The 25,383-nt window shown below is 44.9% G+C and overlaps 1 protein-coding gene across 1 annotated transcript in view; it reads left to right on the forward strand.

Annotated features, from left to right (window-relative positions):
• The window catches only part of STAB2 (stabilin 2), a 165,803-nt gene that overhangs the window by 82,950 nt on the left and 57,470 nt on the right, over positions 1–25,383 (forward strand). The window contains exons 26-37 of the mRNA XM_043562355.1: positions 2,622–2,717; positions 4,696–4,791; positions 7,107–7,154; positions 8,591–8,727; positions 9,137–9,251; positions 11,607–11,684; positions 14,240–14,338; positions 14,427–14,534; positions 17,518–17,649; positions 21,445–21,573; positions 22,825–22,881; positions 24,331–24,426. Of these exons, the coding sequence (XP_043418290.1) occupies positions 2,622–2,717; positions 4,696–4,791; positions 7,107–7,154; positions 8,591–8,727; positions 9,137–9,251; positions 11,607–11,684; positions 14,240–14,338; positions 14,427–14,534; positions 17,518–17,649; positions 21,445–21,573; positions 22,825–22,881; positions 24,331–24,426 (1,191 nt within the window). The remainder of the gene's footprint in view (positions 1–2,621; positions 2,718–4,695; positions 4,792–7,106; positions 7,155–8,590; positions 8,728–9,136; positions 9,252–11,606; positions 11,685–14,239; positions 14,339–14,426; positions 14,535–17,517; positions 17,650–21,444; positions 21,574–22,824; positions 22,882–24,330; positions 24,427–25,383) is intronic.

Here is a 25,383-nt window from a genome sequence, read left to right on the forward strand (position 1 = left end):
AAGATCTCATTCTTTTTTATGGCTGAGTAATATTTATATAGAGATATAGATAGATATAGATATAGATATAGATATAGATATAGATATAGATATAGATATCTCACATCTTCTTTTTCCATTTATCAATGGATACTTGAGTTGCTTCCATATCTTGGCTTTTATAAATGATGCTGCCATGAACATGAGACTGCAGATATCTTTTCAAATTTGGATAAATATTCAGAAATGAAATTGCTTGAAGGTATAGTAGCTCTAGTGTTCATATTTTGAGGAACCACCGTACTGTTTTCCATAGTGGCTGCACCAGTTTACATTCCCACCAAGAGTGCATGGGTTCCCCTTTCTCCACATCCTTGCCAATACTTGTTATCTCTTGTCTCTTTGGTGATAGGCCTCCTAAAGGGTGTGAGGTGACATCTCATTGTGGTTTTGATTTGCATTTCCCTGATGACTAGTGATGTTGGGCATCTTTTCATGTGTCTGTTGGCCATCTGAGTATCTTTGTTGGAAAAATGTCTATCCAGATCTTCTGCCCATTTTTAAATAGAATTGTTTACTGTTCTGTTACTGCATTGTATGAGTTCTTGGTATATTTTGGATATTAACCACTTATTAGATACATAATTTGCAAATATCTTTTCCCATTTAGTAGATTGTGATTTCATTTTATTGATGGGCTCCTTTGCTATGTAGAAGCTTTTTAGTTTGATGTAGTCCCACTTGCATATTTTTGCTTTTGTTGTAACATAGGTACCGGCGTTATTCCATCTTACAAAAGAGGAAATTGAGGCACAGAGATGCTAAATAATTTGCTCACATGACATAGAAAATAAATCATGGTGCGAGATTCACACCCAGTCAGACTCCAGAGCCCCACTCCTAGTCACCACCTGACCGTACAAGTTTCAGTAGAACTCTACAATCTGTCAATCACTCTCACTTAACCTCATGTAAGGGAGACTGAAGCAGAGAAAGCTACTGCTTAGGACCAGTCAGCTCTGGAGAGGTGATGACGACTGTACTGTGATTATAGCCATGGAAAGTCCTATTCCTTGGAAGAGCTCCCCGCTGTCTTACATCTCACCAAGCATTTGGCAAGCAATTGCATTCATTTTGACTCACCTGAATTACCAGATTGCATCTGAGAAAGAAAAAAAAAATGTCTTGGTATCTTTATCAGCTTGCTAAGGATGCTGTGACAAAGTATCTCTAGGTGGGTGGCATAGAACAACAAAAAGGTACTGTCTCACAATTCTGCAGACTAGAGGTCCAAGGTCAAGCTGTGGGCAGGCCGGTTTGGTTCCTTCAAAGGTCTGTGAAGAAGAATCTGTTCTGTGCGTCTCTCCTAGCTCTGGCTAGTTTGCTGGCCATCTTTGCATTCCTTGGCTTATATGTGCATCATCCTGACCTCTGCCTTCGTCTTCACATGCGTTCTCCCTGTGTGCCTGTCTGTGTCCAAATCCCACCTTTGTATGAGGACACCAGTCTAATTGGATTAGGACCTACCCACATCCAGTGTGACCTCATCTTAACTAACTATATAATAACAATCCTATTTCCAAGTAAGGTTACATTCTGGGGTACTGGGGTCAAGATTTTAACGTATGAATTGGGGATGATGAGGAATACCCAGCTCCACCCATATTAGTATCTATCCCCTCTCTACTCTTTCTTTCTGTGGACAAATTTTAAAGGCATCCTGATGTGGGAAATGGAGGAAGAGAAAGGTCTTTTTATATTGCCATGTAAGAAATAAAATAGACCATATTTAGGATGCCCACAGTAGTTACTAGTTGGCTTGAAAACAGATATTCCAAGTAGGCACAAATCCTAATTACCATGAATATTTATTTTAAAAGACAAACCATGGGGCATCTGGGTAACTCAGTCGGTTAAGCGTCCAACTCTTGATCTCAGCTCAGGTCATGATCTCACAGTTTGTGAGTTTGAGCTCCGCGTCCAGCTCTCTGCTGTCAGCACAGAGCCTGCTTCGGATCCTCTGTACCCCTCCCTTTTCTGCCCCTTCCCCATTGGTTCTCTCTCTTTCTCTCTCTCCCAAAATAAATTTTTAAAACTTTAAAATAAACAAATAAAAAGACAAACCATATTTGGCTTAATATGTCTGGGTAGGGGTGCGAGAAGGTGCTACCCCAATACTAAATGGAGGAGATTAAACACCCACGTTTACAAAGTCTTGCCCTATCACGTAAAGACGTATTTAGGTGCTACTGTCCACATATACTTGCATCTAAGTTACACATATTTACCTTATAGTGCACACATAGCAAATAATAGTTATATTGTTAAAGATAAAAATTCATAAGTAGAAATTCTATTCATTTCTTCCCACAACTTAATGGGCTGTCTTATATCACGTATGGCCCTTCTAGGATGATGAATTTAAAAAGGAAGTAGCAAGAAACAATCAGACTGGGAAATGTAACGTAGAATGTGCAGACCAGCCGCTCTGGAATTGGAAGTGTAACAAATGAAAGACACTCATTCTGTTTTCTCAGAGGGCCAAGCAGCTACGATTTCCGTGGTTCGGTTTTCAGGCCACATGATGGCAAGGCATGAAAGGCAGTTGTTTTCACATCTCCCCTTTGTTCTTGGAATTACAGAATGAGTGTGAATGCAAGGAAGGATTTCGAGGCAATGGGATTGATTGCGAAGAAATCACTTCGTGCTTGGAACAAACTGGGAAATGTCATCCACTGGTGAGTTACTTCATTTTTCTTTAGCCTTACCTTAACAAGAAAAAAGCTGGGGCTCCTGGATGGTTCAGTCGGTTAAGCATCTGACTTTGGCTCAGGTCATGATCTCGCAGTTCATGGGCTTGAGCCCGTGTCGGGCTCTGCGCTACCAGCTCGGTGCCTGGAGCCTGCTTCGGATTCTGTGTCTCCCTCTCTCTCTGCCCTTCCCCTGCTCACGCTCTGTTCCTCTCTCTCTCTCTCTCTCAAAAATAAATAAAAATTTTTTTTAAGTTTAAAAAGAAAATAAGTTACCTGAGAAAGAAAGAAAGCTAGATTACTTCTTATTTGGACCTACTAATGAACAAAATCTTTTCTCCCCCTGAAGAGAGTCCCCAAGCAAAATGAGAGTAGTTCTTACAAATTTCGCCCCAACCCAAGGGTTGGAAGAACCAACATGTAACACAGGGTCCCCAGTGAAATCAGAATTTGAAATAAATAAAAATTCTGCAGCACAAGTATGTTCCAAAGATTGTGTAGGACAAATTTATACCAAAAATTATTCATACCCTCTCCAAAGTTCATCTTCAACTTGGTAATTTTTTATCTGCTAAATCCAGCGATTCTGAACCAACAAGATAACTGGACTCCCATTTCGAATGTCATAACAGAGTTTACCACAAATTATTGGTGACAATGCCCATTCAAGGGTAGAGTGTGTCTTGTGTCTAAATTATGGAAGAACAGGCTTGCAGAAGAGCATCATTATGCACCTGACATCGGAACCAATGAAGATTGCACCTTGGTCACAGTGCTTTTGAAGGCCAGGAGCAGAATCCACACAAATGAACTTACGCAAAAGAGGAATTTGCAGGGAGTACCCTAGGGTAGCACCATGGCAGGAAATACAAGCAGACTTCCCAAGGACCCAGAATCAAAACCTGAAGACAGCAAGGTCAAAGCAGCCTCTTCCTCTAATCCTCTGAGACTATATGATCTCTCATGTTGCTTTTCTCTGTGCATCTGTTTTCTCTTTGTCTCTTTCTCTCTCTCTCTCTCTCTCCCTCTCTCCCAACTTTTAATGTTTCTCTTTGCATCTTGGGGGTACACAGCTCCCTTTTCTTAGATCAACGTCACCCTCCACTCCCAAAGAAGAAAGGATCTGACCAACCCAGAGGAGTCCACGTGTCCACATATGAGCCAGTCAATGATGGCCAGGGAGGGTGACGACATATTGGGAACATGGTTGCCAGGGTAGGGGCAGAGTAGTTGTTAAAGAAGAAAGATGGGAGAGATGCCCCCACAGTATCTATTTCTCAAGAATCATGTGAGCCCTTCATAAATCTGAAGGAGATCCAACATTCTTGCTACCTTTAAGCCCAACCAAGTCCTGACAATCCAAACATGGGAAGTTATTGCTACTTTCACTTCCTTCCAAAGCCTGGAGGAAGAAACATAGAGATTCCAGATAAAATCAGTACAGGACAGCCAGCAAAGTTTGAATTTCAGAGCCCCTTTGCCCCCGGCGAAGTTTGAATTTCAGTGAATCCTTCTTCAGCACCAGTGTGCCCCAAACATTACACGGGACATACTTACACTAAAACGTATTTGTTGATCTGAAATTCAAATTCACGTGGTGTCCTGGGCTTTCATAGGCTCAATCTGAGCGGGATGAAAGGGCAGAATGTAATTGTGATTAACGTTTATTGCCTCTGGGCACATTTGCATGTGATAACTGTTGTTGCCATTTTCATGGTGTTTGACAATTTTAAAATGCTGTCCCCTATATGGATGCATGTGACATTCATAGCCCAGCGGCGAGGCACCAATGTGTAGACAGGAACCTTTCATTGCTACAGAGCAGGGTCTGTGGGTCACTCCCAACATCTTCCAACCCCAGAGCTGCACGTTCCCACCTTAGATGGAGCCAGAGGGCTCACGGATGTAACTCGAGGCAAATCTTTTGTGAGGAATGCCAATTCTTTCTTTTCTCTTCCTTTTTCAGGCAACCTGTCAGTTTACTTCTTCTGGCGTCTGGAGCTGTGTTTGCCAAGAGGGCTATGACGGAGATGGCCTTCTGTGCTATGGAAATGCAGCCGTGGTAAGTGAGCAAGACAAGCTCTTGTGCAGAATAATAAAGACAAAAGTCTTTTAGAAACTAAACAAAACTCTTCGCTAGGATGCCTTTACAGTGCTCTGCCAATCATTTGCTCCAGGAAATTCCCTACGAAGCAAGTTGCTTCTTGCAGATGGCATATGTGTTCTGTGGGTCACAAGCCTATAGGCTGCTGAGGGCTCGCTTTTGTTTGGTACCTTCTATGCACCAAGCAGGGGGACTTCCTTTCTTGGTGTCCTACCTCTTCCCGTTTGCAAACTTCCCTAATGAGCAGCTAACTGACCCTGCTAGCTCTCTAGAAGACAATCTAAGCTAACCTGCCCGCGGGCCTCAGCGGCAGAGTGGGGGATCCAGCCCGAGGCTGTGTAAGCGCCCGGCTCAGGCACTTAGCCGTCAGGGCCGAGTACTCAGGGAGAGGGCCGTGCACATCACACCAAATTGTCCTGGCTCAGACGTGGTCTGTCTCCCCAACCTCAGGACTGTGAACGCTTGAGGGCAGATCTTTGTCTTGTCTCCTACTTCGCTCCCAGTGTTTACAAAGAGTTGTTGAATGAGAAATAAATCGATAAATGTTCTCACTTCATTTTGTTCAACTTGCTGCACTTTGCTTCCTGCCCCTCCTCTCTGCTGAAACCACCCGGCCCACAGTCCTCAGGGCTGTGCCCCCTTCCCACCCAAGCCTCGCCCCAGCCCACGTTCCCCTGGGCTGATGGCCCATCTGGCCCTCGGCCTTCCTGCCTCTTCAGGGTCCTGCCCACCCTTCACTTTACGCTCTTCCTTCTACTCACCCTGTCGGGCCAGGAGCTCCTGACACCCAGATCATGGAGGGGTGACCCAACATTTCTCACTGCCCATGAGCCTCGCGTCCTAAAACCTAAGCCCCAACACTCTGCTTTCACAATGCCCTCTCCTCAACAGAAAGCAAGATGAGGTCCAAACCCTTAGCCCGGCGCTCCGGGCATCTCTACGCGGACTCCACTCACTTAGCCCAGCCATCCGGTTACCTGCTCCACTCGCCTCTCCCACAGACCCTGGCCTCCTCTCCCCGTCTTCCTGCCATCAACTCATGTCCCACCTGCACCCCCTCTCCCTTGGAGCAGCCCCCTCAGGAGATCACTCATGCATCTCAACTCTTGCCCTTGTCAGTTTACTAATTCGCTATCTGATAGGTATTTACTAACTCATTTAATAACCTCAGCTACTTTCAAAAAGGAGTGGAGACAACTCTAAGATTTATTGCCTCTGTGCATATTTGCATATGATAACCATTGTGGCCATTTTCATGGTGTTTAATAGTTTTAAAATGCTGTCCCCTACACGGATGCATGTGATATTCATAACCCCAGCAGCAAGGCATCATCATATTCATTTTTCAGACGAGACACCTGAGTTCTCAGAGAGGTTAAGTGACTTGCCCAAGATCGCACTGGTAGTAAAGGGCAGACTCAGGAAATGAACCTGGTCTTTTTCAACTCAAGGGCCAGAGTTTACCCTACCACACCTGCACATGTGATCTAATGGCCTGATCTAATGGCACTGCCTTCAAAGTCTTAACTTCCCCCAAACAAGTAAAAGTTGTGTGAGGGCAGAAGTCATCTTTTCCTTTTTGTGTCTTTTACCCTCCCTTCACTCCAACCTGGTGCCCACCGCAGCGGTTCAGTATACATGTTCATTAACACATTCCACGGTAGAGAAATGCAAAGTAGGAGTGGCTAAGACGGAGCATGGCCCGCATCACAGCTTCTATTCTAAGCACTTTAAAACCTTAAGTCCTCCAAATTTCACATCAACCTATCTTATCTCCATCTTATAGACAAGAAAATTGAGGCCCAGAGAGACTAAGTAACTTGCCTAAGCAATTAGGAAATGACCAAACCAGAGTGAAAACCGGGGTGGTTGGGCCCTGCCTCCCAAGCCACTACTCAAGGTTGGCTCTGAAAGAGGGCTGCCATTGAGCCCTGTGGCCCTCCATGAGGTTGGGTGCCATGTTCTTAACAACTCAATTCCAATTTGGAAGAACTTCAGGTGGTTGTTCTGTCTGAAGTTTCTGGAATTCCTTCTTTGCCTCAAATATAGAGGGTAATGGAGCCACTAAGCGTGAAAGAAACGCGCAGCTCTGGAAACGTGGAAATTCAACCAGCTGGGGCTCCCATTCATGCTGGAAACACAAATGAGCCCAGCCATAGGAAGGCTAAGTGCGTGCTACTCAGACACGCACTGTGGTTATGCTTCTCATTCATTGTTCCTTTTCTCGTGTTCTCTCTCATCTCTCCCTCCCTCGTTTGCACGACATGAATAAGGAGTTGTCATTTCTCTCTGCGGCAGCTATATTTAACCAGTGGATAAATGTGAGTACCTTTGTTGGAATGTAGGAAATGTACATAATTTTAGAAATTTGGAATGCATGGAACAGAAAACCGAAAGGAGGGGAGCTGGTAGGAAGGAAGGAAGGCAGTCGTCCAGAGCGGTGGATCTCCACGCTGACTGCACTTTAGGATCACTTTGAATAACCATGCCGAGGCTCCCACCTGCACACCCTCTGATTCGATTGGCCAGAGGTTTACCCTGGGCATCATGCATTGTAAGAGCTTCCCGGGTGATTCTAGCACGCAACCAGGGCTAAAAACTTCTGGTCTAGGTTAAGCCGGAGGGGTCAACTTTTCAACCAATTCAAATGTATACATATAGCTTCTCGCATCAAGAGGTCTTTGTGAAAAGTCAGCATATCATTATTGCAATTCACCGAGTTGGATTTGGTATTCATAGTTACAATCTGGGGTAATCCATGTGCACTTAGCTGTCAGCCCAACATGCCTAGAGGAGCTTTTTCTTCTCCCCCGGAAAGTTCTATAATGCAGAATCCAATCCCCACGGTACCAGTTGTCTGAATCTCTCTCATCTTTGCATGGATGGACCAAGGTCCCTTCACAACCAGTGTTTTATTCCCTTTGAGAAGACACGTGCCAAGATAGGTAATCCACTCCGGGATGGCTCCTTACTGTGTAGGGCCTCTCTGCCCCCACCACATGGAAGGGCAGGGACTGAGAATCCTATTGTACAATGATGATTTCCATGTAGACTAACCCCACATGCGTAAGCTTGCCCGGTGGTGAAGTGGACCTAGCTCATCACAATACACAAGAACACATCCTCCCCAACCCTACTTTCAATACTTTAAATCAGCCATGGTGGGAGGGTACACACCACAGCAATCAGGGAACGCTACAAATGAAGGCTTTTTGTTTGTTTTTCCTGGGAACAGCTGTTAAACCTAAGCGCACCACTTCTACCCAGAACTGGCTCTAGGGAAGAACGAAAAGTAGGTTAAGTTTGATTTCAGGCCTCCAGTGTGTCCCCCATGCTGAAATGCTTCCCATAACCTTCCCACCATCCTTATTCCAAGGGCATCCAAGGGTTCCCAAGGTTCTCCGCACATACATGTGCACACACACACCCACACACACATGATCAGCAAGACGGTGCTCTGATTCTTTGTTTAGACTAAAGGGTAAATGACTGATCATGACTCAAAGTCTGACTGGAGGATCAAGAAAATGTGCCTTTTGACAAAACTCACAATTTAAATCAGAAGAATGCATCTCATAAGAGCATAGGGGGCACCAGCCAGTGGGTGGGATGGATTTGGGAAAGGGGTCCCTAAGACCTTTCCAGTATCCCTGAAATTACTTCGCATGGGAAGTTTTCATCTCTGCCAAGCATTCAGCCAGCCCTGTCTGTCCTCTAATGTGAATCAGGCCTACTTTCCTTCCCTTTTATGATTCAGAATGCTTCTCTACAAGCTATGCTGTCAGCCGCCTCAAACCTCACTGTCCTCGTGCCCTCCCCGCAAGCTATTGAGAACATGGACCAAGATGAAAAAGCCTTTTGGTTGTCCAAGAGCAATATTCCAGCCCTAATAAAGTAGGTATTATGTATTTAATTCTTCACGATATCTTATTAGCATCAGTGTGAAGGAAGTTCAGTGGAGGGAGGTCACGTGGTCCTTGAGATCCGTGAAACTCAAATGTTCCAGAACTCTCCTACCCCAGGATGATAACAGTTAACGTTATTGACAGCCAACTCTGTGCTAACTGCCTTAGATGTAACTCAGTTCATCCTCCCAGCAACCCTATGAGATGGGCATTAAAATTAGACCTATTTTAGAGATGTGCAAACTGAGGCAAGGGTGATTAAGTAACTAACCCAAGGTTTCATGTCTGATAATTGCAGGGGAAGAGGTTCTGGCTCCAGAACCTATTTTCTTAACTACTCAATGATACTGCCTCATGCATGGATCCTTCACTGTAGCCATTATGGACTGTCGTTTCAGATACCATGTGCTACTAGGCACGTACAGAGTGGCAGATCTGTGGGCTCTGTCACCTTCTGACATGCTGGCAACGTCTTTGCAGGGCAACTTCCTTCACCTGGCAAAGGCAGATGGGGTAAGAGAATGTTGTGATTTGTCTGTTTAGTGGAGATGTGTCATCTGTGTTCATGCTGCCCTCTTAACAATTTCTGTGTTGTGGAAATGTCCAAACATGAGCAAACATGGATCAAGAATAGAACTTCCATGTAGACATCACCTAGCTTCAACAACTGCCAACATATATTCATACACACACGCACACACACACACACACACACACACACACACACACAGGCGTGCACACACACATTACTCTGTAGTAGTGATCCTATAAAATGTGCACCCCCACCCACCCACTGGTTGGCCATGTGGCTCCTTCCAACAGACCACAAACTGATCCACAAAGGCAAATCTTTCCATTGTCCTGGGTAAATGTTATGCAATTTCACAACTTTGGTTATTTGTATATGGTTAACTAAAAGCTGATTACTGGTAACCTACTAGAGACGTTATAGATTGCTAAAATTGTATTTTAGGTCGGGGTGGATCAACAAATATCTGTTGAGCACCTTCTACGTGGAGTTAGGGCAGTGCCAGAGCCCCATAGAGCTTGCCCTCTGGCCCTTACTGCCGTGTGTCAGGACTTAGATTCCGTCTTCATCAGGAAGCCTGGCTGCCCTGCTGCATAGGGCAGTGTTTTATAGCTCTTTATGTGAACTGCACAAGATGAAAATGATGATTCTGCTAGAAAGTGGGAACTGCCACATCAGTGGACCATGGGCCACAGTCAAAAATGTCTTAGAATTACTGCTCTAAAACATTTTTACCTTCCTACTCATCGGCGTGAGCACTGTGAAAAGGGTCTATGCCTAGAATTACCAGAATGTATGTACTTCATCAGATCAGTCTTTTTAGAAAGCCAAAAAGAGTTGCATATAGCCCATGGATTCTTTCATATTATAATAATTCCAGTGCATTACATACATATATCAATGTGTTGTTTTCCATAAGTGTTTAATTTTTTTTATGTTTATTTATTTTTGAGAGAGAGAGAGACAGAGCATGAGCAGGGAGGGGTAGAGAGAGAGGGAGACACAGAATCTGAAGCAGGTTCCAGGTTCCAAGCTGTCAGCACAGAGCCTGATGTGGGGCTTGACCCCATGAACCAAGAGATCATGACCTGAGCCCAAGTCAGACATTTAACCACCTGAGCCACCCAGGCACCCCTTCCTTCAGTGTTTTAGCTGATTCTCTTAGCAAGCATTTATTGAACACCCATCCTGGGCAGGCTAATCGCAGGTTCTATACATTCTGAGACAAATCAATTGGGACCATTGACCTGGAGGAACTAATCACCAGAGACACATTTTTAATGAGTTCCTATGTCTGATATAAATGTCTCCCTTTAACCAAAAGAGATGTGCAAGGTGGCCAGGAATGCTTATTTCAGGGATTCTGCTGATGTACCTTGGGAGCTGCTCAGGGTGAGACGAGTCCCCTTCTGCACCTAGGGTCCCAGAAGGGATTTTAAATAAAGGGTAATGGTGAGGAGAAGAAGAAAGGAAAGTAGAGAGAATGGAGTCCCAGTTGTGTCATGGTTAGTTGGTGACTGGGTTGGTGGGTAGGTGGGGTAATTAATGCTCTTGAAAAGTAGCTGGATGCTGATCAGGAAAGTCGGTTACTGTCCCCATTAGTTTGCTAAGGCTGCTTTCACCACGCGCCACAAAGTGAGTGGCTCAAACAACAGAGAATTTTGTCTCAAGGTTTTGGAGCCCAGAAGTCCAAGATCGAGGTGTGAGCAAGATTTGTTCCCAAGGGCTGTGGAAGGAGCTGTTCCAGCCTCTCTCCTTGGCTTCGACATGGCCTTCTTCATGCTCACACAGTGTTCTCCCTGTACAGCTATGTCCAAATTTCCTCTTCTTATAAGAACACCAGCCATATTGAACTAAGACCTACCATGATGATCTCATTTTAATGTGATTACCTCTATAAAGACCCTATTTCCAAATAGGTCCCATTCTGAGGTACTAGGTTTAGGACTCCAACGTATGAATATTGAGGACACAATTCAACCCACACAACACTGTCTACACTGCTTTTCAAACTGCAGGGTCACTTTGGTGAGCCTCAACCAACACTCTCCAAATGAAATAGAAAAGACAAGAATTGGTATTCTGGGGCCTCCCAAATAGTAGAGGAAAGTATCATTTCATTTTGATACGTGTGTGTGTGTGTGTGTGTGTATGTGTGTGTGTGTGTATGATGTCTAGTGTGTCACAATGTCACAATTAAGGACATTTCTAGCTTTGGGTCATAATCCAAAGTGTGAGAGTTGCTACTGCTCAAGAAGTGTAAAACCCAGAAACACTTTCAGTCCGTGGATGTACGACTCTAAGGACACTCACCTTTCCATGGTGGCTTGCATTTACAGAATATCACAATCGAAGGAGCATCTGTCATTGACAGCGACAATGCAGCCACAAATGGCGTGATACACATCATCAACAAGGTACAGACTTGCAATGTTTCACACATCCTGTTCTGTGTCTTTTGCGGGGACAGCCGACCCTTAACGTAAAAGTAACCTGTGTTGTGCTCCATGACTTTAGTGTTAACACTGTTTAGAGGCTCTGTTCATTCGGTCAGACTCAGCCTATTTATTCAGGCTATATTCTGCCACGGGCCCTACATCAAGGATGGTCACCTAGATTATATTTCTTACTTATGAGGATATCTTAATCAAGAACTGGAGGAGAAGCAAGGGGTTATGTATAGTTTTCCTCTCCCCTTTCTGCATTGTTGCACCCTAAAAAGATGGGGGGAAGGAAGGCCCTAGAAAAAAATGGAAAAGGGTAGAGAAGGTATTTTGAAATTTTCATTTTCTTCTAAGACACAATTCAATGGTACTCAAAGGTATGTGAAAAAAAAAAAAAGCATAGTGGGAAATGGGAGTTTAAGCTATCCTGTAATTTTCAGTTACTATATTAGGATTTTCATTGAAAATTAAGGTGAGAAGTGAGGGTACATTGGGAACTTTTGAAAGGTGGGAGATTGGAAAAGACAATTAACTAATAGCATTTTAACTAAAATTATCCTCACTTGGCACTTATATACTCATTTTTTATTTTAATTTACAGAAAAGTTCAATTATTTCTATTCAGAAAAGAGAGGCAATTTTAAGACTCCTAGATGCGTTATTTTGTAAAAACCTTGCAATTTCTTTGTATTACTGAGAGGCATTAAGAAAAACATTTTTGAGCAAGTGATTCATCACTTGCACAGAAATATGTTGGGTTTATGACTTTTTTAAATGTCTATTTACTTAGAGTGGGGGGAGAGGGAGAGGGAGAGGGAGAGGGAGAGAGAGAGAGAGAGAGAGAGAGAGAGAGAGAGAGAATCCCAAGCAGGCTCCTCACTGTCAGCGCAGAGCCTGACGTGGGGCTTGAACACATGAACCGTGAGATCACAACCGGAGCCGAAATCAGGAATCAGACGCTTAACCAACTGAGCCACACAGGTGCCCTGGGTTTATGAAGAACATTACTTAGCAAGGGTATTTTTCTTCTCCAATCCTGGCTTTCCAAAGGACTAAAAACCTTTTTGGAAAACATAAAATTACCCCGTCTCATTTACACACCTTGTTAGTACAGCGATACCTCAGTCTGTCTCCTGAACTGAGTATTATCATGGGGCCAGTTCAGGTGTCACCTCCTCTTTCAAGCCTTCCTTCATCCCTGCGGCCCATATCATCAAGGATGACGTGTACTATCTGGGTACCAGCACAGAGCTAGCTATGTGACCTTGGGCAAGCCACAAAACCAATCTGAGCCTCATTTTTCTCCTCTGGTAAGAATTAAATAACACCCTCTCTCTCGATGCCTGCTGCCCAGCAGGCCTTCCCTCCACAAATGCTGGTTTTATGCCTTTCTCCTTCCTCTGTCCTCCCATGGGATGAACTGGGTGTATGGTTCATCCAGCACACGATGCCCTCCCACCTGACGGCAGGTCCGGGGGGTGGGCCACACCACTGTGTCCCTCAGCTGCAGTGGTACCCAGCCTCGTCCATGGTGACAGTTAGGATGGTTGACAGCCCAGCAGGTACAAGGCACCATACAAAATATCACGTCACGTTCTCTCATTTAATTTTTACACTGGCCCTAAGAAAATAGACGTGACTGTCCTCACGTCACAAGTAGGACAGATAAGGGGCACCCACGTGGCTCCGTCAGTTAAGCATCAATTCTTGATTTCAGCTCAGGCCATGATCTCACGGTTCGTGAGTTCGAGCCCCGCATCGGGCTCGGCACTGACAGTGCGGAGCCTGCTTGGGATTCTCTCTGTCTCCCTCTCTCTCTCCCTGTCCCTCCCTTACTTGTGCTTGCTCTCTCTCAAAATAAATAAATAAACACTCTTTTTAAAAACTGAGACAACTAAGGCCCCTCATGGTTAAATAACTGGATTGAGGAAGAAGTTATGTGACCACAAAAGATTCCTAGACACCTGTCAACTGGCTCAAGGTCTCTGCTTAGCCTCTGGGTTGCGCTGGCCCCCTAAGGACCTCCTATACCCGCCCTTGGACCTTCGTCAGGGCCACCATGAACACTTGTACAAGTTGTGCCGTGTATAAAGGCGCCTGGCTAAAACCCAGCCCCCTTCACTCCCCAGGCTGTGCACCCATTTGGTGTCACCAAGTGTCAGAGGAAATGGTGCCCTTTTTAAAATGCGCAGAGAGGGGCGCCTGGGTGGCTCGGTCGGTTAAGCGTCCAACTTCAGCCCAGGTCATGATCTCACGGTCCGTGAGTTCGAGCCCCGCGTCGGGCTCTGTGCTGACAGCTCAGAGCCTGGAGCCCGCTTCGGATTCTGTGTCTCCCTCTCTCTCTGCCCCTCCCCTGTTCATGCTCTGTCTCTCTCTGTCTCAAAAATAAATAAACGTTAAAAAAAAATTTTTTTTAATGCGCAGAGGCACTCTTCATTGCATGTTGTCACGTGACATGAACCTACGTACCACAGGGCAACAAGCCCTGCTGACACATGCTAACAGAGTTTGGGGGCTTCCTTCCCCAGGTTCTGGTGCCTCGAAGAAGCCTAACTGGCTCCCTACCAAACCTGCTCACGCGGCTGGACCAGATGCCCAACTATTCCATCTTCCGGGGCTACATCATTGTAGGTACCACATTCTCTGTGTGACCCACTCGCTCAGGTCACCTGGCAACAGGAATCCCTCATGCGTTCTTGTCTCCCTCCATTGCAGCAATATAATCTGGCGAGTGCGATCGAGGCAGCTGATGCTTATACAGTGTTTGCTCCAAACAATGACGCCATTGAGAATTACATCCGGGAGAAGAAGATTGCGACTCTAGTAGGTATTGGGAAGGATAACCAGGCAAATTATTTTCTGAACATTCAAACTCAACCTCTTTCCATCCATCAGTCATGTACAATCTCACTCTTTCAATCAAAACTTCCTTGTCCATGTGCAGACACTTAACGTAAACCCACACCAAGACTTTCTCCGCTTTCTTGTTTCATTCATACCCATGGAAGCACACACTGGGGCCCTTGTACATGAGGACACAGGTGTCCCAGGAACCTGGAAGGATCCTCATAGTCACTCTCCTTCCCGGCCCTGCCTCTCTGGCCCCGGGCCACTGAGATGTCTGCAGCAAGGACAGAGAGAAAGTGGGTGGTCTCTGTCTTCATCCTCTTCTCCCACCTCTGTCCTTCCTGGTTTCTAACATCTGGGGCTACACAGCCCAAATTTGTCAAAGGATTTTGTCAAAGAATGCAGAGCTCCAATATGACACTGTCTGCCTCAAAACCCTTGAATGCGTCCCCATCTCAGTTCAGACTACCTCCCCAGATATCTAAGGCCTCCGTTAACTGGCCACCATTCATCCTCTATTCGGTGGTGGCTCCGGAATTTTCACATAGGGGCCGGGGGTTGCCCTGCCCCCGGCCCCCTGCCCCCAGCCCCCTGCCCCATGATGAGAGGACATGTTTGAAGGTGTATTTGCACAGCAAGCACACAGCTTTCTTTCCCTTACATCTTCAAATAGGGTGACTGAGCCCCAGATACTAATGAAATGCGGACTTACCTGTGAAGCCCCTTAGTGTCATCCTTGGGCCCACCCATTCTCTGCAGAAACCACGTGGTCTAACCGGAGGGACGGTCTCAGAGACCCTAAACAAACCAAGATGTGTTTGGTGCCTTTGTTCATATCTACCCACACATGCAGACACACATGTGCACACACACATGTGCGTGCACACACACACACACACACACACACACATACACACACTGCCCTTTTGCCTTCACTACCTCCTGAATCTCCCTACCTATTCTTCAAGTCCACTCTGACTGCCTCAGGGAAGCTGGCCCTGGCCACCAGAGCCTTCAGAAAATCTCCCCTGCCTCTGAATTCAGACCATTTGCACACCCCTGCAGTACTATCTGGGTGAATTGTCCTTTCAAGTGAGCGAACCTTAGCTCTCCAAGTAGATTATAAACTCCATGAAGTCAGGGACACTGTCCTAGATTTTTGTGACTCGCATATTGAAAAAGCAGGACACCTGGGATGGGATCAGTATCCTGGGATCTCCTCTGCCCTGCCCCAGTCCCTTTGAATGTGTCCAGTGGAAAATATTCTTTTCCTCCCCTGGGATGAAACTTCAGGCAATCCCACAACTTTTCCGTTTTTCCCAAAAGTCCTATGACCATGTGAAGTCACAAACACAGTTTCAATTAAGTTTAAAAAAATTCCAGTAATAATCAACATGTCGAACTGGATTTTAAATCACATCTTTCACTGTTCCCTGCTGGGGCTTTGTCTAGGTGAGAAACTGGAGGAGAGGGCTTGTTCTTGAATCAGCCAGGGTCCATCAGGAGACAGAAGCCATACCGAAGAGAGTTTAATATCATGAATTGTTGATCGGGTACAAAGCTGTGTAAACATAACTGAAAGGTTAAAAGGAGGGAGAGAGAAGTCACAGAGGTAGCAGTAGCAGGAAGCATCTAGACCCAAAAGGCTGGAAGAGCAAAGGGAAGCGGTTAGAATTACTAAAATTTAGAGAAATGCAGAGGAGAGCCTCTCGGAGCTGTAACTCCGACCTCTGCAGAGGGGGCAATGTTCACCTGGCGTCTCTGACCGTGGAGGAGGGTCCCTGGGGGTCCAGGACCCAGACTCCAGCAGAGGGTGTCTGCCTGGCACCCTGGCAGGGGCTGAGAAGCCCTTCCCTCCAGATCCAGCTGCCCCTCCAGGGTGCAGAGCGGGGCTTGGGTGATGCCCATAGAAACAGGAAGCAAACAGAAGGAGGAAATCCCTTATCCCTCCTTCAGTTCTAATAGGCCTCACAGTCTCCTTCTAGCACTTTCTACTGGCAGAACCTACCAGGAGCCCAGGCAAAGGAAAACTATGGGCTGCAGTCACAGCTGCGGCATCACAAAAGCAGAGTGTGGAGGGTGGGTTTGGGGTTCCCAGGAGGAGAACTGTAAAGGGTAGGAAGGGTCTTACCTAACTGGTACCATCTTGAAATGCCATTGCTGTTTCTGGGCCAGGTCAGGGTTTCAAAGCGTGCTCTCTCTCCCCCTCCCTCTTCCTACCCTCTCCCCACTTTGGTGGGTCCTTCGGAGACCCCACCCATCACCAGTGGTCTCTGACTGCTGTCCCCTGACCTGTGTGCATGCATCCTACTGCTGTAGTCATTTATCTCCTCCTTGGACCCTAAGCATCCAGAACCCGCCTCCGGCTTTTCCCCAGGGGGAGCCTGTCTGCCCCAGTGAGCACCCATCTAAGATAGGACCTAAGGCCCCAGTTCTCTCAGAGAACCACACATCTGGTCCACAGGACACACATCCTCTCTCGTCTCAGGCCAGCGCTGGGAGTGCTGGCCTGTCCACCCTCCTCCCCCCTCCACCCTGCCAGCCAGCTATGACATGAGATTGCTCAGCTCTGAGTATAACCTACTCCCACAGGTCACCCTATCTACAGGGCACAGAGATCATGTTCTTCAAAACATCCCATCGGATCTCCTCTTGTAGCCCCTGAAGCGAAAGGCAGGCTGGGGTGTGGGGACCCTCTCTTCACAGCACGTCTCTTCAAAGAAATCATCTCAGTCTGGGTTTTAGGGTCACGTCAGGAGTTCCTGACCATCCCACATGGAAGACCGGCCAAGTCTGAGGTATTGCGTCTCAGATTTAGTATTTAACATCTATCGCCTCATGATGTCTTGGCAAAAACTTGCAGTTCAACAAGCTGTTGCTCTTGTGATCCCACGGTGCCTGGCAAGTGACTGGGACAGGCTGACCTATGGGTTGACTCTCAGTTCTGTGTGTTGCCCAGGAGGAGGACGTGCTCAGGTATCACGTGGTCTTGGAGGAGAAACTCCTGAAGAACAACCTGCACAACGGCATGCACCGGGAGACCATGCTGGGCTTTTCCTTCTTCGTCGGCTTCTTCCTCCGTGACGACCAGGTGCGATCCTTTTACTTACCATCCAGGAAGGAGGGGTGCCTGGGCAGCCCAGTCGGTTAAGCGTCCGACTCTTGGTTTCGGCTCAGGTCATGATCTCATGGGTTTCGTGGGTTCCAGCCCCGCCTCGGGCTCTGCCCTGGCAGCATGGAGCCTGCTTGGGATTCTCTCTCTCTCTCCCTCTCTCTCTGCCCCTCCCCTGCTCCCACTGTCTCTATCTCTCTCAAAATAAATATATAAACCAAAAAACAAAACCAAAACAACAGGAATGACAAGAATGTCTTAGCGCCTATCCACCATCATCACTTCCATGTTGAAACAAATCTCACCAGTGCTTCCTCCACCTTATCCACAAAGGACAGTGCCTATGTTCCACCGTAAAGAGAAAACAGACTGTCAAGCTTCAACACACTCCCTGTTACCAGCCTCGGGACAATCAGTGCAGCTTCACTAATCACGGTATTTGAATTCCAGCAGTCACAGGTGCCCTTTGACAGTGATTCCTAACAAACCCAGCAGATAGTCCCTGAGCACTCTCTAAGATAACAGTGGACATGGCAGCAAACCCCATCTCCCAGGACATGGCACTGGCTGAGGGGGCCAAGTGACACGTGGGGTCCAGCAGCCAAATGAGTAACATCATGATTGCCTGATCGCACAGACCGCGGTCCTGGGACCAACAGCCCCCACACGGATGCTCAGTATTTACCTCACACAACCCCTAATTATTTCAAAGTCTTCAGGATTCATGAAAAAGAATTGATGAGACTAAACATTTGAAGTATTTCAAGTGTAGGGGCTCCTGAGTGGCTCAGTTGGTTAAATGTCCAACTGTGGCTCAGGTCAAGATTTCACAGTTTGTGAGTTCGAGCCCCGCATTGGGCTCTGTGCTGACAGCTCAGAGCCTGGAACCTGCTTCAGATTCTTTGTCTCCCTCTCTCTCTCTGCCCCTCCCCTGCTCTCTCTCTCTCTCTCTCTCTCTGTCTCTTTCTCTCAATAATAAACATTTAAAAAATTTTTTAATTTAAAAAAAATAAACTAAAAATAAAGTGCTTCAAGTGTAATTCTATTTAAATATTTCAAACATCAAGGAAGATCAGTTTATGAAAATTCAGCGAGAAACTCACAGGGTGATTCTAGTATAAATTCTCCTAAGGAAAACTAATAAAAACAAATTATTGTTTAAGATAACCTAGGTGTTCTGTGAAAAGGAAAGTTTAATCACAGACATTTTTGAACAATAACATTATTGGAGCCTTTCAAAAAGTGCAATCCTGGGGCACCTGGGTGGTTCAGTCAGTTAAACATCTGACTTGAGTTCAGGTCTAACAGTTCATGGGTTCGAGCCCTGCATCAGGCTCTGTGCTGACAGCTCAGAGCCTGGAGCCTGCTTGGCATTCTGTGTCTCCCTCTCTCTCTCTGCCACTCCCCTACTTGTACTCTCTCTCTGTCTCTCCCTCTCAAAAATAAATAAACTTTAAAAAATAAAAATAAAAAAGTGCAATCTTAAAAGCAATGCTCTCAATGGTATTGTCATTGAACCACAAGTTAATTTTTGTGTGCGTTTTGTTTTAACCTGCTTGGGTTAAAAAAAAAAAAAGAGCTTGAGTCTTACAGAATAATCTAACTCCAAATATTCTCCTCTGACTCCTGTAAATAATCCCACCTATTGTACAATAACTTTGAAGAGATCCTTTTAGATACATGTTCTTATTTTTCCCGTTAAGCAAGTTTTGATTGGTAAAGAACTTATTTTTTTGTTTTTATCCATATCATTTTTTTAAATGTTTATTTGTTTTTGAGAGAGAGAGTTTGTGAGAGTATGCAAGTGGAGGAGGGGCAAAGAGAAAGAAGGACAGAGGATCCGAAGTGGCTCTGTGCTGACAGCAGAAAGCCCAACATGGGATTCGAACCCATGAACGGTGAGATCATGACCTGAGCCGAAGTCGGACGCTTAACCGACTGAGCCACCCAGGCACACCGAACTGTATCATTTCTTATTTCATCACAGAAAGACGAATTTTCTAATGCATTTAGTTGGAGCAATTTCAACTCTGTCACGGTTATTTTCCATTTGCTCGGAAATTCTTTGATCTAGAGAAATCTTACAATAGAGGCTTTATCCTAAAATAAACAAATAGTTCTCTTACAGTCAAGGTTTTGCTTTTATTGATAACTCATTTGCTTTCTCTTAGGACAACGGAGTTGTAGGAAAAATTTCTCTAATCGAGTAAAGTTGTGTTCAAATAAAATTTTATTTTTTATTTAATTTTTTTTAATTTTTTTTTAACGTTTATTTATTTTTGAGACAGGGAGAGACAGAGCATGAACAGGGGAGGGTCAGAGAGAGGGAGACACAGAATCTGAAGCAGGCTCCAGGCTCTGAGCTGTCAGTACAGAGCCCGATGCGGGGCTCAAACTCACAGACCGCAAGATCATGACCTGAGCCGAAGTTGGCCGCTTAACCGACTGAGCCACCCAGACGCCCCTCAAATAAAAATTTTAATGCAGCCTGTAATTCCTTGAGTACATCTCACCATGAAAATGATTCAGACTTTTTTCATGCAAATCAACAGTATTACAGCATCAGAAGTTCTGCCATTTTGATATTTTTTAAAGTGTTCAGTGTCTCAGAATTCTGGAAGTTTGTGGTGCGACCACCATTCGACATGACCAGTAAAGTTCCCAGCTAGTCTTACAGATCTACACAGACACTAGAACACCTGTGGAGCTCGGCCGTGATTTACCTCAACACCCAGTGGAAAGTCACCTGACTTCAAATAAACATAAGGGACTTCAACATTCCATGGGAGTTCAAGTTTCAGCACTTGGAAGAATCATTTTAATATTGCTGCTGTGGGGAGTCTGGGGATGTTATTAATCATTTTGAAGCCCTTATTGGTTACAAACTTAACTTTTTCTTAGTGCACTGAAGATTTCCCTTTCTCCCAACTCACACACACACACACACACACACACACACACACACACCAGTTTTTTAAAGAACCATATGTTTCCAGTTTTATTGGTTACATTAATGAATGAATTAGTAGATTCCCTTGTTTTGTATTACTCAATCATTAAGGTATCCTCTCCTTAAAAAAATAAAAATAAAACAAGTTATAGCTCAAAGTTGAATTGGAGTTAGCAGCCTTTCATGAAGAACCTCTGAGCATTCACCACACACTGGGAAATGATAACTATCTAGTGGAACTCTTTTCACAAACAAAAACACTAAAAAAATGCTAGTTATTTTTTTTTTCTTAAGTGCCTGTCACTTGGCCTTTGTGAGGGTTGCTTGCCAATTAACCATAGAGATGTGCTAAAAGGCCAGTGAGTCTCATTCTCCACATCTTCGTTTTGGAAGGCATTCACACCTCCAGGACCACCAGTCCACAGCACAGCTGAGCACGTCCGTGGTGCCATTTTGCCAGTGGAACTAACATAACAATCATGATTCAGAATTCCTCAAATGGTCATAAACCACCTAATGTGAGAGGTGGAGTGAAACCTTAGAGATTCTCTAGAACAGCCTCTTCCTTTTACAAAAGAGGAAGTTGAGATTTAGAGAGGAAAAACCATTGGCCCATCGTCACACAACGAGTTGGTGCCAGGTGCGAGACTGTTACTTAGACTCTCCTCCCTTAGGAGGGCCTTTTCCACTACAGTGTGTTACCTTCCAGGTGAATTCTGGAATATCTCCTAGGTTGTTGTGATATTGTTGCCTCCAATCCCGATCTTCCCTACTTCCCTTGAAATCACTACACTAAAACTCACATTTAACCCTCTTGGTTATAGCTCTATGTAAATGAGGCTCCAATAAACTACACCAATGCAGCCACTGACAAGGGAGTGATCCATGGTTTGGGGAAAGTTCTGGAAATTCAGAAGAATAGATGTGACAACAACGACACTACGATTGTACAAGTAAGTTATATCCAAGGCCAATGATGCAACTGTTGGCTTAGTTTTTTATAAATTTGTTAAGCATAAGTTTCATCTATCAGGGTATCTCAATTCAGTTGAAAAACACTGAGTGAGCATCTCTGATGTACAAAAAAGCAGAATCAGCTTGGCTCTACAAAGGTATATAAGACATGATCCCTACCCCCAATGGACTCAAAATCTGGTGCAATAAATTATACCTTGAGTACCTGGGAACGTGCCTGGGGGGTTGCATTGAGAAGAATTCTCAAGCCGTGGTCTTCGTCAAAGGGAAAACAAGCCATGCCTAGCGCAGGCTCAGAGGGGGGCTATGGTCCACCTATGGCAGATATTGGCCAAACCTGGTCTATGAGGAGAGAAAATAAAGAGCTGGGTTATTTCAGTGTAACATAAGATGCAGTAATGGAGACTTTTCAGTCCATGAGATAGTGTAGGATCTTTCTCAATAGTAATAGCTGCTGACGTTTTGGGGGCGCTTCTTATGTGCCAGGCACTGCACATGGTTTTAATGGTTTTACACAGGTTAATACACATGTTACATGTACCATGCTCACAATACCCTACAAAATAGGTACTATTACTATCCCCATTTTGCAGATGGGGAAAACGAGCCACAGAGAAGCTAAGTAATGCACCAGGTTCACAGAGCTAGCAAGGGCAGACAAGGAGTTAAAATCCAGGCAGTCTGGCCCCAGAGCCAGAACCCTGAACAACCACACCATCCTGTCTGGTGCGAGCCAAGTTAAGAACCAGTCACACTGACCTCCTCCTGTTCTAGGAATGGGTCACATTTAAAATTTTCTGTCATTCCTAGCTAGTGCTCATTGTTTTACGATAGTATCTATTAGCTCCGTACTGACCCCTCAGCTCCCCGTGCTCCCAAGGCCGGCACGGTGTGTGACACATCCTCTCAGTCTGGGAATCTCGACAAATTCACTAAATAATGGGTTTTCCGTGAAGGAGGGCTGTTGTTAAAGGAATTGGGATGTAAATGAGGTAAGAGGATAATTAGTATCAGAGAGTAGAGGAAAGCAATGCTAAGACATCCCAGACCTCAAGTAGTTGAAGGGCTTATCTAAATGAACAGGAAAGAAGCTGATCGGATGAGCTCCCCTAATATCTTTCTGAGTTTCAATTCTATGTGCTAATACCTTCAGCTTCAAGGTCTGGAAAATACTTTGCAGTAAAAGCAATAACCATGAAATGTTCACTTTGCCTCTGTGTTTTACCAAGGGGAAATGTGGGAAGTGTTCCCAGCAGCCGATCTGCCCACCTGGAACTAAACCACTAGTAAGTATTTTGTCTTCTTGTATAAAATAATTTCCAGATACTAGGTGGTCCGAATTAGAAAATGAACCTCAAGCATATCTCGTTTTCTCTGCCCTCATCCCTGTATTTTAATCCCTGTGTTTTAATTTAATTTTACCTTCTTATATTACATGCATCTTTCTAAAGTCTTGAATCCATTTTTTTTTGGACCAAAGTAAAATTTAATTAGTACATAAATAGAAGCCGGGGTTCACATCATTCGATGCACAATGCAGGAAGAGATTTTTCACTTTCTACATCTTTCACATCCCAGAAGCCAGTTGAGGATAAGAGCAAGAAATCTTATCAGAGAAGGCAGACTCTATATCCAAACAACATCCAATCTGGATGAGTTTCCTTTTAGTTGAAGTTACAACTTCCTCTAAGAAACAGATGGCAAACTTGGGAGAAGTAAACATGTCTTTGAATTGATTACTAATCTATGTTTCTTGTAGCTATTTATTATAAGAGCCAGTCCTGATAATGTTCCAATCGTTACCAAAAAAAAATAGATGGGGAGTGCCTGGGTGGCTCAGTCAGTTAAGCGTCTGACTTCTGCTCAAGTCATGATCTCACAGTTCGTGGGTTTGAGCCCTACATCGGGCTCTGTGCTGACAGCTCAGAGCCTGGAGCCTGTTTCAGATTCTGTGTCTCCCTCTTTCTATGACCCTCCCCACCCACCCTGTGTGTGTGTGTGTGTGTGTGTGTGTGTGTGTGTTTGTGTGTGTGTGTCTCAAAACTAAACATAAAAACATTTTTTTAAAATAGATGCTTTTGCACCTTCCATAGCATGAGAATAAAAATTTTTAATGATGGGGCACCTTGGTGGCTCAGTTAAGCATCCAACTCTTGGTTTTGGTTCGGGTCATGATCTCACGGTCAAGAGATCAAGCCCTTCCATGCCCAATGGATCGTGCTTGGGATTCTCTCTCTCCCTCTCCCTCACGTTCTCTCGAAAGAAAGAAAGAAAGGAAGGAAGAAAGAGAAAGAAAGAAAGAAAGAAAGAAAGAAAGAAAGAAAGAAAGAAAGAAAGAAAGAAAGAAAGAAAGAAAGAAAGAAAGAAGGAAGGAAAACTTGTAATGAAAACAATGCTGATTCTCTCACTGGAGTTTTAATCTGGTACATTACAGGATATTTTTATCTAGTTTACAACTTTTCCTACAACTTCTCCTGAGTTAGTTTTCTAGACAAAAGTTCTGTTTACAGAGTACCACCTTAAGGTATCCTAATTTGGATTTTGCCTGCTTTCACTTCTGGCAGTAAACATTGTGATTCTGTGTCTCCTTTCTTACAAAGCAGCTCCAAGAAACCAACCCCCTCCCTTTCCAGAACATTTCAGTCAGAGAAACAGCGATATGTCACCCACGTACTTTCTCCTAGGGACTGGAACTTCTTCTTCCCCAAAACGTTGACATCGTTTCTATTGCATAGGGTGAAGAGACAAGGAGATGTATCTACACCTTTTATTTCATGGGCAAGCGATCCGTGTTCATTGGGTGCCAGCCAAACTGTATGAAAACCGTCATTGTGAGTATAAGGATTGAATCGCCCTTCCAATTCCTGCAGCAGATGGGGAAATGTAATCATATGTCACACATGTATTCCTTCCGCCTCTCCTCTTCCTCCTCATCATCCCCACTCCCGTTGTCATCATCATTCAAGGTAGCGGTGGTTAACAGTAAAACTCAGGCCAGCCCTGTAAGTCAGGAAACAGGTAAAAGCTGCAATATTCAATTGCGTGGTGAAGAAACAGAAGGACTGAGACGCTAGAAGCACCATGGACCATCTCATTGTTGCAACAGGGTGAAATGCCCTGTGAGTGTGCTCGCATGCAAAGGGATGGAGAAGACAGCCAGCTCCCTAATAAGGGAAAGAGAAGGTGCACCTGCTTGTTTAGAAAACGAACCCCAGAGCTAAGTACGTCTGTGCTGTTGCTTTGGGATCTGCAGGAAAAGTCTTTATAACTTCCTGCCCTGCTTCTCTCCCAGAAGACTAGGCATAGCCCCTGCCTATCCTACAGAAAGCAAAGTGGTCTGGCCCTCAAGCTGCAGAGCTTTTGTGGGCTTTTTTGGTTTTTGTTTTCCAGGATCCAGAAATGTTTTTATTGGAACACAGCCATGCTCATGCACTTACTTTCTTACTGAAGTAGAATTAACATACAATGTTATATTTCCTTTCACCAGTACAACAGGTGAATCAACAATTCTACAGGTGGAATCTAAAAACAAAACAAAGGAACCAAGAAACAAACCAAAAACATAGACTCTTAAAACACAGAGAACACCGTTGCCACGGAGGGTGGGGAATGAAATAGGTGAAGGGGACTATGAGGTACAGAGTCCCAGTTATAAAGTAAGACACGGGGATGCAAAGTACAGCATAGGGACTATGGTTAGGAATATGCAGTAGCATCGTATGGTGACAGATGGTGACTGCGCTTATTGAGGCCACCACTGAGTGACCTAGACATTTGTGTTTTGGCGA

The sequence above is a fragment of the Prionailurus bengalensis genome, chromosome B4, assembly GCF_016509475.1.
Source record: "Prionailurus bengalensis isolate Pbe53 chromosome B4, Fcat_Pben_1.1_paternal_pri, whole genome shotgun sequence".
NCBI classification, from domain to species: domain Eukaryota; kingdom Metazoa; phylum Chordata; class Mammalia; order Carnivora; family Felidae; genus Prionailurus; species Prionailurus bengalensis.